The sequence below is a fragment of the Tenrec ecaudatus genome, chromosome 10 (assembly GCF_050624435.1).
Source record: "Tenrec ecaudatus isolate mTenEca1 chromosome 10, mTenEca1.hap1, whole genome shotgun sequence".
NCBI lineage: Eukaryota > Metazoa > Chordata > Mammalia > Afrosoricida > Tenrecidae > Tenrec > Tenrec ecaudatus.
Window position 1 is genome coordinate 1,253,928 of NC_134539.1, and position 15,074 is coordinate 1,269,001.

General features: G+C 62.7%; 2 protein-coding genes across 2 annotated transcripts; one reads left to right on the top strand and one right to left on the bottom strand.

The window, feature by feature from the left end:
* Positions 1-995: 995 nt before the first annotated feature.
* Positions 996-8,097, top strand: LOC142457731 (uterocalin-like). Its single transcript, XM_075558845.1, has 7 exons — positions 996-1,112; positions 1,209-1,342; positions 1,541-1,614; positions 1,788-1,898; positions 2,539-2,640; positions 2,744-2,772; positions 7,909-8,097. Exons 1-7 carry the CDS (start codon positions 996-998, stop codon positions 8,095-8,097), a joined length of 756 nt encoding a protein of 251 aa, XP_075414960.1.
* Positions 8,098-8,605: 508 nt separating this feature from the next.
* Positions 8,606-13,642, bottom strand: SOHLH1 (spermatogenesis and oogenesis specific basic helix-loop-helix 1). Its single transcript, XM_075558846.1, has 6 exons — positions 13,578-13,642; positions 13,247-13,369; positions 12,942-13,089; positions 12,474-12,622; positions 11,146-11,264; positions 8,606-8,817 (listed from the first exon to the last, which is right to left on the bottom strand). The coding sequence occupies exons 1-6, from the start codon at positions 13,640-13,642 to the stop codon at positions 8,606-8,608; spliced, it is 816 nt and encodes a 271-aa protein (XP_075414961.1).
* Between the last annotated feature and the right edge of the window lie 1,432 nt (positions 13,643-15,074).

Consider the following 15,074-nt stretch of genomic DNA (forward strand, 5'->3'; position numbering starts at 1 on the left):
AGAGTTTCAGGCAGATGGAGGGTCAACCGGGGAGAAGAGGTGGGCAGTGTGGTTACCTGGAAGTCACAGGGAGAAAGGATTCTCAGAGGGTCAGCCAGGACACAGGATGCCCATGACCCAACAAGGGAAGAGGGCAGACAGCCCTGGAGGTCATGGAGTGGGTGCAGGGGGAACCCGGGGCTGGGGGGTGGGGGGGCGGCGGGTAAGAAGGAACAGGAGACTGAGTGCTCCCAGCCCTTCTGGTCGCTGAGATGGGAACTGTGAGGCCCCTGGACGTAAGGACACAGGCAGGTCATGCAGCACTGGGATCAGAGACCCCTGCCCTGGCTGTGCTCCCAGCCAATCCCCACCATCTCCCCCCAGTCCAAGGAACCCAGAATTCAGTACCAGGTCTGGGTTGTCCACAGGAGTTGGCTCTGGACTGGCCCAGCATCAGATGTGGCACACAGCTCCCTCCCTCCTCCTCACAGCCCCACCTACCTGACCTTACCTTGTTCTGCCCACCTGCCCCACCCCCGTATACCTGCACCCCCCACCCACCCACACATACACACACCCCTAAACTCACACAGGCAGCACCCCGGGAGGCCCACCCTGACCACCGCCTCCAGCAGTGTGGCTAGCGCCCAAGTCCATCACAGGCTTGGCAGGCAAGGGGACCTCACCTTCCCTGAGGCCACCTGCTGAGTCCCGGGTGCCAACCCGTCACCCCACATGCCGTGGCACCAGGAAGAAGACCACAAGGGCACGGGGAGGCATAATCCTTGCTGTCAGCATCTGCAGGACACCTTGCTCCTGGAGGGCAGCCAGAGGGCCCTCAGAGGCTGTCACCGCCTGGAGGGGCTGTGTGAGCCTCCAGGCCAGTGGCCCGGCCAGCCTCACACACAGAGGCCATTGTGGGGAGTGGGAGGGGCGGGCAGCACACAAAAGGGCCAGCAGCCACCGTCTGGGACACCTGTCTGTGACACTGTCTGCTCTCCCGCGGACACCTCGCCATGGCCCTCCTGCTGCTGACAGTGGGGCTGAGCCTACTCAGCATGCCCCAGGCCCTGTCTGAGGATCCCCACTTTGAGCACAAGGGCCCCAGCATCCCCAACCTGGACGAGAAGCTGGTGAGCAGCTGTGGGCACCCGGCGGGAGAGGCTAGCAGGTGGGAGGTGGGGCGGGCAGCCCCAGCCCTAGCCGCACCTCCATGACCCCCTCTGCAGATTACAGGCGATTGGTTCACGGTGGCCTTGGCCTCCCGCATGCTTACTCGGATCCAGCCAAATGAGGACATGAGACTCTTCGTCTACAGCATCGAGGCAAACAGCACTCACCTGCATTTCCGCCTGCACAGGAAGTAAGCCGCACAGACCCAGGAACCAACTGCCACACAGCCTGGGGCCCCTCAGGCCCCTCCGCCTCCTCTGGGTTCCAGAGGCCAGAGGGTGGGCTTTGAAACCCCAAGGTAGACACAGGGTGAGTCCCAGAGGGCCCCAGCCCCTGAGAGGCCTCCACCATGTGCTCCCGGGTCCACACATCCCGTCTCCGCCCCCAGGGAGAACGGCGTGTGCAAGCCCATCCAGATGACAGCACACAGGACCGAGCAGCCCTTCCAGTACAAGGTGGACTGTGAGTACCGCTGCCGGCCAGCCTCGGGGACCAGCAGCAGGACAGGCCCCAGGTGGCCGGTCTTCAAGGGCAGGGGGTGGAGCTGACAGGTGTCTGGTGTGGCAGGAGGCTGTGCCCGTCCTAGAGGACATGCCACTGGCCCGTCCAGGACCATGAGTGTGCTCGGTTCACAGATGAGGGTGACAACATGGTCTACCTGGAGGAAGCTGACCCCAAGAACTTCCTGCTTTTCTGCACCCACAACTGGCGTGATGGGGAGGACATGGTGCTGATGGAGCTCTACAGTGAGTGTGGCCCCCGGGGGCCCTGCGGGACAGGGGCCTCCCAGAGAGACGGGGCCCCAGGCCCCTAGGGAGCTTGAGAGATTGGAATTCAGATCCCTAGGGACATGAAAGACAGGGCCCTGAGCCCCAAGAACCCTCCCAGCAAGATTGAGACCTGGAACCCCCAGCCCCTCCCTCCATGGTCACTCAAGCTGGGGGCTGGGTGAACCCCAGGGGACCAGGGGAAAATGTGGGGGACCAGAAAGGATGTGGGGATACAGGGAGTCAGAGAGGACATGGGGTCTCAGAGAGGATAGGGGGGCAAGGAAGGTTGGAGGCCAGGGAGGGAAGGGGCCTCAAGGAAGAGATTGGGACCCCAGGAAGGGTGCAGGGGTACCCTGAGGAAGACATGGGGAGCTCAATGAGCTAACAGGAGAGAGTCCCTGGACACCAGCCCCTGAAGTCCCCTATCTGCTTGGGCGCTGGACATAGACCACAGGCCAGGTCACAGCAGCGTCTGTCCCCAAGGATGCTGCACCCTAGTGAATGGGAGACAGTGTCCAAGCTCACAGATTCACACACACACTGCACGCATGTGCACACTCTCACACACATTCACACTCACTCCCTCAACACGCACACTGCCCCTCACTGCCCGCAGGCCGGCGCCCTGACGTGGACGCCGACGTGATGATGATGTTTAAGGAGTATTGCAAGGCCCACGGCCTGACGGAAGAGGACATCCTGGACCTGACCAAGGCTGGTGGGTGGCCCCCCTTCCCATTCGCCCTCCCAGGGGCCTGGGTGCCTGGCTGAAGGCCTGCCACCTGACCTCTTGCCCCCTCTCTCCAGACCGCTGCCTGCAGGCCCGACACTGAGGAGGCCGGCAGAGCAGGTGCGTGACCTCCGACCCCAGAGGCTGTGCTTGGGGGCCTGGGGGGCAGGCAGGGGAAGGAGCCCAGGTACCAGGACACAGAGGTGACCCCTTGCTGCCTGTAAGCTCTGAGAATGTTCTCTGGGGGAGGCTTCATGCCACTAGTGCCCAGGACAGCCGGCCGGGAGCAGGACAAGACTCGTAGGCAGGAGAGACCTGACTGACGATGGGGTAGGGGTCAGGGTCCAGCAGGTTCCCACCCACAATGATCACCCTCCTTGTAACCTGGACCACGGCCCTGGGGGGGGCCAGGACGTCGGGATCTGGCCGGGGGTGCCAGGAAGAGCAACAGGAACCTGCCACGTCCCTCATCTCACAGGCCTGTCCAGAGGCTCCGCCACCTCCCCGGAAGGTGGCAAAGTCACCTCGCCTCCCACCCTCCTGCCCTACCTGGACCACCCAATAAACAAGTCCACTGCCTGGCATCCTCGCTCTCCCGGCTCTGTGTGTCCGTGGGGGAGGGCCCTCGCGCCCTCACGCCCTCTCAGAGAGACGCCAACTGCCAGCCACCAACCAGAGTCAGACCAGACCAGGCAGACCAGGGCTCCTGTGGAGAGTGGGGGGCCCAGGGACCCTGGCCCTGGGCACGTGGGGGACCACTCACTCCCTGCCACCGAGTGAGTGCCCCTCACCACGGCCCTGGAGGACAAAGTGGAAGTGCCACTATGGGATCAGAGACTGTGTCTCTTTACGGGAGCAGAAGCCTTCGTCATTCTCGCAGGGGTGGACAGTGGTTTTGAACTGCTGATCTTGACATTGACAGCCCGGCCTATAACCCACTGTGTCACTGGGGCTCCTGCAGGAAACTGGGAGGTGGGAGAGGCCCAGGGGCCCCGGGCCAGCAGACCCACGGCTCAGCTAGCCCCAAGGTGGGCAACTGGAGCCTGCTCACAGGCACCTCTGAGGCAGGTCGGGAAGCCAAACAAGCTGCTTTGGAAAGGTCCCCCCACCCTGCTCTGCACTCAGGGGGCTGCCCAGGTCAGAGGTCAGCTTCCACTGGGCAGCAATGAGCCACAAACTCAAGAGCTGAAGCAACAGCCAGCTTAAAAGTGATGCCGTAGCAGTGTCGGGCAGTCTGCCTCTCTGAGCCCAGGCTCCTGCTGTGGCCTGCAGACCCCACCCTCCTATAGCCCTCAGCCAAGTCTGGGAGGGGGCTGCAAAGCCTGGGACCACACACAAAGGGGGCGAGCAACAGAGCAATCCTGACCACCCTCCCAGGACAGTTCAATCCAGTCACCCTCACCCAGGACACACCCACGCCCTCGCCCTCAGACACAGCCATGCCCTCGCCCAGGACACACCCACACTCCTCAGACACGGTCACACCAACACGCGGCCAGCCTCGGGCACACCCCTACTCCAGGTACAGACACAACGGTGTTCTCAGCTGAAACTCCATGGGGGAGGGGTCCCCCCACAGTGGTCAAAGCCAAGGTCATCAGCTGCCCGCAGTCCATCCCAGGTCCAGGGTCCAATGGCAACAGAGTCACCACTGCGGGCAGAGCCAAGAGCCTCTGGGATGACTCCTCAGGGCCCTGAAAGACACCCAGCCTCAGACCTCCTGCACTGACCCTCTCACCCCTGCAGGGAGTTCACGGGGGCCACTGTCCTTCCTCCACTCTCAGTTTACCCTGACCAGGCCCAGGCACACAGCCCCAAACACACGCACACACACGTACGCATATGCACACGCACAGCACACACGTGCACACACACGCACATACATACATGTACGGGTGCACAAGCAGACATGACACTCCTCAAGGCCCTGCAGGGTAGTGTTACATAAACCTTGAGTCCTTAGAACACCCCAACAGCCAGGAGAATCCCAAGAACTGTTTTCCAAAGTATATCAACTCCCTGTGCACCCCAGCTCCCTGGCCCCCACACCTGTTATCAGGAGTCGCTGAGACTTGTGCCTTGGAGTGGACAAGTGCCCGCCAAGAGCTCAGTTGGCACTGCCACACCCAGCAAAGCGGAGCCTCACTCTGAGGGGCTCTTGAGAAAGCCATCCAGCCCAGAAGGTTCCACAGTGCTGGGCTTCTGTGTCTGCAGCCCTGCGCACCAGAGCTGAGACCACAGCACTGTCGACAGGGTCGGGCCACGGCCTTGCTCCAAGGTCAAAGGCCACACCACCACTCCAAGACTGAGGCCGGAGAGGAAGTCAGGAGCCAGGGGTGTGGTCACAGGACTGGGGACCCACATGCCATCAGCAGCCCAGGGGACCACCCACGCCCAGCTGCCCACACTGGGCACCAGCTTACTGTGGGCTGCTGCAGGAGTGGCCATTCACTGAGGTCCATGAGGAGTGCCAGAGAACCAGAAGGCTGGGCAGCTGCAGCACCGGTCAGCAGGGAGTGCCCAGGAAGAGTGGCCAGTGCACAGGGCCTGAGGTCCAAGCCCACAGATGGAGGACAGGTTGGAGGCCAGGTGGCCTGGGGAGGGGGCAGGAGCTGAAGGGACAGCAGCTAGGATCCTACAGCTACGCAAAAACCTGCCCCTGGGCCTGCCCTGGGTTGGGGCGACATGGTCAGGGTGATAGGCTGTTGGAGTGGGGATGTCTGTGGAGGCCCTGCAGACCCGGGGTGGCTCCTGGGGAGCCAAGGGCCAGAGACGTGGCAGCAGAGCTGAGAGGGGTGCTTCATAGCAGACAGGGTTCAGATACATGTCTGACAGCTCTGGTCACGGCCAAGCGGGGCTCAGTGTGGCGCAGAGAGAAGTGGCAAAGCAGGGAGGGCAGGCACTCAAAGAGTGGGCATGCCCCGCCTGCTGTCCACCCTGCCCCTGACCCCTCCCTGGGGCAACACTGAGGATTCCCCCACACACCTCACCGCACCCCCCCCCTCCAGGCTATGCCAGTTAGTTCCCCGCTTCCTTCTCTCTTGGACCCCAGGGGACGCCCTTCCCCATGGTAAACAGTGTGCAGCCCCAGAGGTAGGGTGAGGGCAGGGGCAGAGAGGGCCACTGAGGAGGAAAGGAGTGTGGGCAGAGGAAGAAGGGAGGGTGTGGAGAGCAGGGGTCAGGGGCTCCTCTGGCGTAGGCAGGAGAAAGCGAGCCCGGGCAGGGAGGGCTACGGTCACAAAGGTCAGGCCCTACTGCCCCCACGGAGGGGTGAGTGGACAGGGAAGGGCGTAGGTGGCCTGGGGTGGGGGCACCCTGCTGCCAGCCCTCCTGCTGGCTGGACTATGTCCTACTTCCCAGACAAGCAGGAGACTTGGGGGCAGGAAGTAGGGAGCAGGTGGCTTGCAAGCCTGGGGGTACAGGCGCCCTCCCCAACTCCTAAAATAAGCTCGCAATCAGTGCAGGAGCTTATTCAGCGCTCACTGACTCAGAAGAGTAGCCGGAGGGGGGGGGCTGGGGGGGCTGCTCACACAGCTCCTGCTGCACACACACCCCTCGGCCCCTCCCCAGGCACCCATTTCTCTTCCTGTCAGCACCCCACTGAGGGGGACAGTGTCTGCAAACCCCTCAGGCTCCTGCCCCCAGGCCAGCCTGAGCCAGGAGCACACAGCGGGAGGGCCCAGCCCCGTCCCTTGGTGGATGGTGAACAGGAGTTGAAGGCAGACACTGGAGCTCAGCCCCCAACCCCTCTCCCACTGAGCCAATTCCCACTGAGCCCCACGCAGGGTCTGAGACAAACCTTCACCGGCTCCCTCGGAGCGCCCGGTGGCTTCCAGCCACCAACCATGCTGTATTAGTCTGGGCAGTATAGAGAAATTGGATACCCCAAATTGGGGGGATAAAGGCATGAAGTGGTTGGCTTACAAACTTTCATAGGAGGAGGAACATATTCACAGGATTATAGGATTGAGGTGTAGGTGTTACTTAATTGCAGTTGTGAGGCTAAAGAATTATGTACACGTGCTAAGTTAGCAAGGGTTGGATTGAGGTAGTTAATTGTGCCAACCTGGCCGATAAACACAGGTGGGGTTAATTGAAGGGCGGAGGGATAAATGGCTGTGAGCCTCTCCTTTCTATTTCTTGGATCTCTTGCTTTGTGATGGTCAGACCAGGGTGCAGCTGCCTTAGCCAGTTCCTGCTTCAGCTGGCAAGGCTCACTTCCTGCAAGATATCCCCGAGGAGAAGCTGTATGGACCTACCCCTATGCAACCCTGGGTGCTGAAGCAGCCGTGTGGAGACCCCTGCCAGTGCTGAGATGCTTACACGCTCACTGACTCAGTGTTCCTCCTGCAGTCAGCGTCATAGTGTGCATTTTGTGAGATGGAGGACTTTGTGGATTGGTGTTGGACATCTGGGTTAATGTTGGACTTGTGGGCTTGGGCTGCACTGGGTTGGGAAGTTTTCCTGATGTGCACTTACCCTTTATATAAAACTCTTATACATGAGTTTCTTGGATTTGTTTCCCTAATGTACCCAGACGATCACACTTGCCATTAGCAGTCCCAGTGCCACCAGGTTAGGCGCAGCAGCTCCGCTCCCCGGGCCCTTCTCAGTGCTGGCTTGGCCTCCACGTCAGTGGCTTCAGGTGGCACCTGGGAAAAGCCCTTCCCCCTCACCTCCCAGTGGGGTGCTCAGAAGCAGGCGTGGGGTGTGGGATGTGTGGCGTGTGGCGAGGGCAGTTTGTGGACAGGGGCTTTCTTTGGCTATGGCTGGCTCATACCGCCAGGGGCTGCGCGGGCGGGTCCAGGTCAGCCTGCCTCTCAGGGACACAGGAGCCTGGGAGGCTGTGGCCAGACTAAGCCCTGTCCTGATCCTCATCCCAGCGCCTGGCAGTGGCCGGCCTGCCACCCCTCTCATGGTGTCCTCTGACGCTTCCACCGGGCAGAGGGTGCTGGGTAGCCACCTGGCCAAGGGGCTCATCACCATCCCTAGAGGGGTGGGGCAGCGCAATGGGCACTGGGCCCTGTATCAGGGCTGACTTAAGATGTGGGCAGGCACACGCTCGCACGTGCACACACAGCATTTTAGGATACATGGGATGACATGTCAGACACATGGGAGTGCTGCTCCTCCTTGCCCACCCCTTCCTGGGACGCAGACCCCTCCTTGGCCGCCCCTGAAGCTTCAGCAGGGAAGCTGGTGGTGCCCATGTGGAGGTCTGGGGCCAGCCTGTGGGCAGCAGCCCTCACTCCCTAGGTACTGACACACTCCACTGGGCCCTCCTGCGCCGCCCACGCCAGCAGCTCCTACTGCGGTGCCCTCAATGACTCAGCGGCTGAATGGGGTGATGTCAGTGGGGCACAGGGCCGAGGCTGTGAGAATGTGTCTCCAGAGGAGACGGCAGAGGGCACAGCCGGCGAAGGCCTGGCCAGCGTGGGGCGGTGACCAGTAGGGACAGAGCCGGCTACCACCTCCATGGCAGAAAGACAGGTGGGGCTCTAGAATGTGAGCCAGGGGTCAGGGGCAGGCCAGGCTGGATTGCCCAGTGTCCCCCTCCCCCGCCCTGCCTCAGAAAGAAGCAGCCCCAGCCCCTCCCCCATCTCCTGGGAGCTGTGTCCCTTCTGCCCCCACCGCACAGACCGTTTTCCCTTGGGGTGAGGCTGGGCTGGGCAGATGCCTGTGTTTCCCCATGGGTTCTGCGGGCTCTGAGCACCCCTTAATCAAGCCCTCTAGTCTGTAAATTCATGGGGGGCTGAGGAGGAAGGAAGAGTTCTCGCAGACCAGTGTCTGAGCAAGGCCTTTAATTTCACCGAAGGCACCCCGGGGACACCCGGCCCACCAGGGGGCCCCTACAACACCCTGGGCTGGGCCCATAGTCCTCCCTAATGGCAAACCCCTCCCACCCACCCCCCAGCGGCGTGAGCGGTGCATAGACACCCTCGGCCCCCAGCCCTCAGGGACCCTGGCCCCAGGGCCGGCAGACGAAGAGCTCGGGGAACAGGCTGTCAGGCTCCTCACGCAGCGCCAGGCCAGCGCAGCCCAGGTCCGGGCCCCACTGCTCCAGCAGCATGTCCTGCAGCTCCTGGAAACCCCCGTCCGCCACGGGGCACAGCTCGGCTCGGTCCAGCCCAGCGGATATCCCCCCTCCTCTGCTCTCCAGGGACCCTGGAAGCACAAGGGACAGGTCAGCAGAGTAGCAAACCAGTCATGCCCCTGAGCCTGAGCAGGGATCTCAGCGGCTGTTCCTGTCCGGTGTCCCCTGCTCATCTCTGGGGTGGCGTGTGTGTGGGGGGGGGAGGGTCCTGTGAGGGCCAAACCTATACTTCACACATACACACACCACCACCACCCCCCGCCAATCCCTTAGCATTCTGTCTCATTGCTGGCAGGCTGACAGAAGTAACAGCTGTCACCTGAGAGTTCAGACACCCATCCATGAGGACACCCCGTAGCTCAGACACCCATGGTGACTCCCTCCGGCTCAGAGACACCCACAAAAAGGCCCTGCAGCTCAGAGATAACTACTAGGAACCCCCCACACCAGCTCAGAGACACCCGCCAGGACACTCCCCCACAGCAAGCCAGACTGCCACTGTCCACAGTCCACCCTTCACCCCTGGCTGGCTGTCCACTCCGTCCCAACTCACCTGGCCACCAGTCAGGGCTGGCAGCTAGCAGGGGGGCTATACCTTCCTCCATTTCAGGTCCCACCACAGACCTGGCAGGGGTGGGGTGTGAAATGCCACCCTCAGTGAGTGAGCCAGCTGACCCAGACCATGGTCCCAGACACCCAGCATCTTCAGAGGGCTGTGGACCAAGGGTAGGACAGCAGGGGGCTCCGTGCCCAGGGCAGGGGGGAAGCAGCACTCAGACCTGTGGAAAGGCCTCATTGAAGAACCCCACCCTGGTGGAGGGACCACCCGTGGAGGGCTCCCCTGAGGAAGGATCCCGCCCCTGTGGAGGGACCTCCATGTCTCTCCAGGGACACCCCCTGCCCTGAAGAAGCAGGCTCCCACCAGTTGGCAGTGCTCATGAGTGAAGTGGGTTTCACTGTGGCTCAGAACAGCTGCCCCCCAGGAGGGAGCAGCTGCCTCAGGGCATGCCCAGGGGGGAGCAGCTGCCTCGGGGCATGTCCAGGGGGGAGCAGCTGCCTCGGGGCGTGCCCCGGAGGATGTCCTTCCTGCAGGCCAGCTTGTAACCCAGAGTCCCCTGCCCACGGGCACCCACGGCCATACACCTGGTGTCCAGCACAGGCAGCTCAGCTGTGTCCACTCCTCCCAGCCAGCCCTGAGCGGCTGGGCGCAGCAGCGGGGGTGTCCAGGGTGGGCATGGGGGCTCTAGGAGGGGTCCTGCAGGGATCTTGGAGATGCTCCACTCTGCGCCCTCTGAGGGAGAAGTCAGTCAGCCAGCCCCACGGCCAGGGGACGGCTCCCAGCCCAGGACCCTCCCACCAGGTGCAGGCGTGTCCACACAGACAGACAGCGTCCAAGGAGAAGCTGCCCTCACAGCGCCAGCCTGGGGCTTCCTGGTGATGTTGGTTCGGCCTGGGCTCTGTGCTCAGATGTAGTGCCCCCTCTGCGCACCCACTCCCACCTGACTGCAGGTCCTGTCTGCCTGAGTGCCCCTGCCCACCCTCACAGGTCCTGGGGTCCCCAGGTAGGCAGCAAGCCCCGGCCTGCAGTGCGTGCTCCATCTTCCTGGTCTCCGGAGTCCCGGCAGCCTTAGGACTTGCCAAGTGCTCTCAGGCGGCTGACTTGAACGTTGTTACCAGCTGGTGACAGGAGCCAGAGGGGAGGCTGCGACCAGGGGACCCGGTCAGTGGAGGAGTTCTGCGGCCTGCTGAGGGCAATGCTGGGCTGGGGGCAGCCTGGGGAGCAGAGACCCCAGCAGCACAGGCTGGGGAAGGGCACGAACTCCAGGAGCAGACATAGAATGGGGTCCCTGTTCCAGCCCGTGTGACTAAGGGCAGTCATACCTCCCTGCATCCCCATGGCCCCCAGGTGGAGAGGGCTTCGAGGGAGTACAGGGAAGGGGAACTGAGGGGGTGAGACGGACGGGCCACACCTCCCTCTAAGGACCCAGCCTGTGCCTTGGGTGGCTGCGTCTGGGAGGGGGCTTTCACAGCCAGCCCAGAGGCTCTCCTGATAGAGCCCACGAGAAGATAGCCAGAGGACAACAGGGCTGCACTGTCACACACTGGGGCCACAGAGCCCAGAGAGCCCCAGATGGCCTGCCCACACCTGGATTTGAACTGCTGGCTCCAGCTGTGAGAGGGTCAATGTTGTTTTAAGTCCCTTCCGGGCACCACCACCCCCAGACCCTCACATGACTGAGAGGCCCCCTCTGAAGCAGAGGGTGAACCTGACAGGGTGGGTGTCCAGGGCCTCCACTTGCTGTACTCAAAGAGAGCTGGCCCCTGCTGGGCACACAAACCCCTTTATCATCAGGGCGTAGGGCAGATGGGGCCTCCATGCCTGCCGGTGACCCGCTTACCTTCATCCGAAGAGGTGCCGTCAGGTCCTTGTTCACAGGGCCCTTGCTGACCAGGAGGTGTGGACGGCCCACCCAGCACCTCAGCCAACCCTGAGGGGGCCACCAAAGGCTCCCAGGGCCTGAGGAGGGAAGACAGAGGGGGTGACTCTGAGCCCTGTGTTCTGCCCGCAGCCACCCCAAGGGAGCAGCTGGTGTGGGTGGAGGAAGGAACCCGGCTTCCTAAAAGCGCCTCAGCCCCTGGACACCAGAGAATGGCCAGGGCCCTGTCCCTGGCTGGGGTCTGCGCTTCTACCCAGGAGGGGACCCTAACACCCAGCCAGGATTCAGACATCTAGGACCGCCGCAGCCTCCCCACTGCCCTGACCAGGCTCCCATCTCCACCCACTGCACCTCCCCAGGCCTGGACCTTACCCCCAAGCCTTTGATGGGAGTTTCTGGAAACCCAAGCAGAATACTCTCTGACCCCCAGGCTCACACCCACCACCCACCAAGTTCCCAACTTCATGGAGAGTTCAGAGGTGTACCTGGGCCCCCGGGTGGAGTGGAAGAAGCCACCGCCAACTCCACTACCGCCTGTATTCCAACTCTACCACCTGTACCCCACACCTGCCCCCTAGCACTCGCACCACTGGCCATTCTCACCCATTCTCTGGTCCCTGTGACAGGGTGGGGGGTGGGCGCCTTGCTGTGTGACAGGCCAGGGTACAACGGCCCCACAGGGCCCTATGAGGGGGTAACCCCCACAAACAGAATTGGTTTTTTTCCCTTCAAAACAACCTTAATCGCTTTCAAATTCCTCTCCATTGCAATTAATACATTTGTCAAATCTGAAATTTCATTCTTGGAAACATTTTTCAAATTCAACAGTTTGGATGGCTGACAGCACCTCCCTCGTTTTTTCTTCCCCTCTCCCATGCCATCAAGTCAATATCCTTTCCTGCCCCTCTTCGTTTGCAGAAACAAAAAGGAGTCTCTGAGCGAGGTCAGGTGAGTAAGGTGTGTGCGGCAAGAGAGGCATGCTGTTTTTCTCCAAAAACTGGTGCACTGAGATGGCTGTGTGAGCGGGTGCATTGTCGTGGTGGCAAAACCAGTCCACCGGGTGCCACCAATCTGGCCTTTTTGGTCACACACTGCTATGCAGTCTTTTCAGACCTCTAACTAGAGAGCTTGAACAACAGTCTGGCCTGATGGAACGAACTCCAAATGCACCATCCCCTTCACATCAAGAAACAAAACAAATGATCACCAGTTTTGCGGGGTCACCCCTCGTATGTCCATGGCCCCGGGTCTCCACAGCCCTGTAGAGCCAGCCTCTCAGGGACACTAACCTGACCAGGCTGAGAGCACTAGTCCCCGAGGACGGCCTGTCTTCAGGCGGGGCCAGAGCCCGCTGCTGCCATCGGTGAGGACGCAGCTCCAGGGCCCGGGCCCGGGCCGGGGCCGGGGCCAGCGTCTGCAACTGAAACAGCTTGTGTGACTGCAGATAAGCGCCAGGGGGGCGGGCATCACCTGGCAGGTGCATCCAACTGACCCAGGATTCCAGGCTCGCTCTGCAATATGCCAGGCCTTGTCAATGGGGTACAGGTGGTGTCAGAGTTCTGGGGGCCATGTGTGGGCAGGTGGCTAGCAGAGCTCCAGTAGGTGGGCAGAGGGGGGCGGGAGCTGGTCAAAGGGCATCTGGCCACCCACGGAAAGGCCCCTGTGATGGGGGAGGGGGCAGCAGGGCTTGCCTTGACCCTTCCGAGGCCCGTCAGAAAGTCCAGGGAACCATGAGAGGACACAAGGGCTAAACTCACGGCGTGCTGGCCCGGAGTGGGGACCAGGGTGTGCGCCAACCTCAGGAAGAGCACGGCCATCTCCAATACAGACGCCATGTCCTCCCGCCGGCAGGCGAACCAGGGCAGCAGGGCCCGCAGCTGCTCACAGCAGTTGGAGATGCGCTTCCTATGACCAGACATGCAGCAAGCACTCTGGCTGGGCAGCCGCTCCCCACCCTCTGGGCACCAGAGGGCTGCTCCCCTGGAGTCCCAGAGCCAGCAGGGGCCCCTGCCACTCAACCCCCGACCCGCGCGGCCCCTTCCGCCCGCTGGCGGGGTCTCACCTGCGCTCGCGCTCAGACAGCACGTTCCGCCGACGGCCCGGCCCGCGAGCTCCCGGCGCTGGGGGGTTCTGGGAGAGGTCCAGGGCCTCGAGACTGGCCCGGGTGCCCGGAGGGGGCGCACCCCTGCAAAAAGAGAGCTAGGTGTCCTGGGTGTAGAGGAGACGCCACTAGAGAGGCACCGGGGTCCCGCAGCGTGCTTGAGGCTTTCGGAAGGAAGACGGGCGTCCAGTCACTGCGCTCTGAGCGGCTCCCCCAGCTGCCCCCCAGCCCCCCTCGCCCTCCCCCCTGTCAGAGCGAGCTCAGGACACCGCCCGGCGAGCTCGCCTCTCACCTGAAACGGAGAGAAGCTGGGGCTCCGGGAGCCCCAGCGCTGCGCTCCGGAAGCCAGGACGCCATGAGCTCTCAGTTGCAGCAGGACCCACGCGCCCCGCCTCCAACCACGTGCCCGCCCACGTGCGCCCGCCCCACCCCCACGCACAGCTACTCCACTTGGCTGCCCCGCCCCCGCCCCGGCTGCCCCGCCCAGCCTGCACCTGTTGGCCCTCAGGCCCCCATGCACACCTGAGCATACCACGGCCTAGTCACTGTCAATGGGGACCTGGGCTCCGTGGCGAGTGCAGGGGGGCCTGGGGGAGAGGGAGGGAATCCTCTGGGTGGACATCATCCTGCGGGACGACCGGCGCCCACGGGAGGCTTACAACCACTCACAACTCCTGGCGCTGACCTAGGAGCCAGCGGACGACGTTGTCCACAGGCCCCGCCCCCAAGCGGTCCGCCTTCTCTTCTGCCCCCCTCCCCATAGGTCCAGGAGTGACCTGTGCCCGCGGGCCTGGCCCCCACCTGTCCCCACAGACCTCTCACTGCCCTCTTCTGAAGACAACGCACCCCAGGATTTAGGGTCCTATGAGTCAGGACCCACAGCAATGTGTGGAGGGGTGGGCTTGTCTAGACTCTAGGTGCTGAGATGGGGCCAACCAGAGGGGATGCAAAGGGCGGGGGATGGGGGTCCTGTGATTTGGAGGTGCCTGCAGACACCACCCCAGCTCCTGTCACAGCTGAGTTCAGCATCAGGAAGCAGGAAGGCAGGGGCTGGGGGCTGGGGCGGCTGGGGGGCATCAGCTCAGGCCAGGGCTTCAGGTCTGGCAGTGGGGTGAATAGGCGGGCAGCAGTGACAAGATGTGGGACCCCAAAGTTGAGCTGTGCAGGGGCCACCAGCGGACATAAAGGAGGCCGGTGTGATGGGGACAGACGGGGCCCAGGAAGCCAGTCTGTCTGTCCCCCACCCTCGGGGCCCTGCGTGGTCCGTCTGCCACCCTGAGCCCTGCATGGTCACACTCTTCTGTCCCAGCTGCCTGCCTGCTATTTTTGACAGGGGTGTGAAGCAGAGCATTATGGCTGGAAAGGGGGACACTGTTCTGCCCAAGGTGGGGGGGTGGAGGGAGGGCGGTGGAGAGGGTACCCAGTGAAGGGCCAGGCAGGCAGCTTTCTGCAGGCGACCTGCCCTGTTTCCACCCAGCAGGGAGCCAGCTAGAGTCTGGGCTCAGCTCTGAAATGTGGACTTCCCTTCCTGGTGCCTCAGAAACCGCCAGCCACCTGACAGCAGTGTGATTGTCTTTAGCCCCTCTGCCAGCAGCGCCCCCTCCTTCCAAGGGCCCCGTGCAGTGGGGCGATAGCAGTGCGCCCCAGCGGCTGCCCAGGGACTCCCCAAACACCTACTCCTCTCCCCCATGGAGACCTCACGGAGGGGCGGTGCCATGGCATCTCCCGGAAGGCCCTGTACCGACCGACCTGCCCAGTTGGGGCTCAGACCTAGAGAGGAGCGCCAGGC

Bases quoted from the DNA above. Each gene is read 5' to 3' on its own strand.
- LOC142457731 (XM_075558845.1), top strand. From the start codon at position 996: ATGGCCCTCCTGCTGCTGACAGTGGGGCTGAGCCTACTCAGCATGCCC. The intron at 1,343-1,540 runs GTAAGCCGCACA...CTCCGCCCCCAG, and splicing joins CATTTCCGCCTGCACAGGAA to GGAGAACGGCGTGTGCAAGC. The intron at 1,899-2,538 runs GTGAGTGTGGCC...CACTGCCCGCAG, and splicing joins GGTGCTGATGGAGCTCTACA to GCCGGCGCCCTGACGTGGAC.
- SOHLH1 (XM_075558846.1), bottom strand. From the start codon at position 13,642: ATGGCGTCCTGGCTTCCGGAGCGCAGCGCTGGGGCTCCCGGAGCCCCA. The intron at 13,370-13,577 runs GTGAGAGGCGAG...CTCTTTTTGCAG, and splicing joins CCAGCTTCTCTCCGTTTCAG to GGGTGCGCCCCCTCCGGGCA. The intron at 13,090-13,246 runs GTGAGACCCCGC...GTCTGGTCATAG, and splicing joins CTGTCTGAGCGCGAGCGCAG to GAAGCGCATCTCCAACTGCT.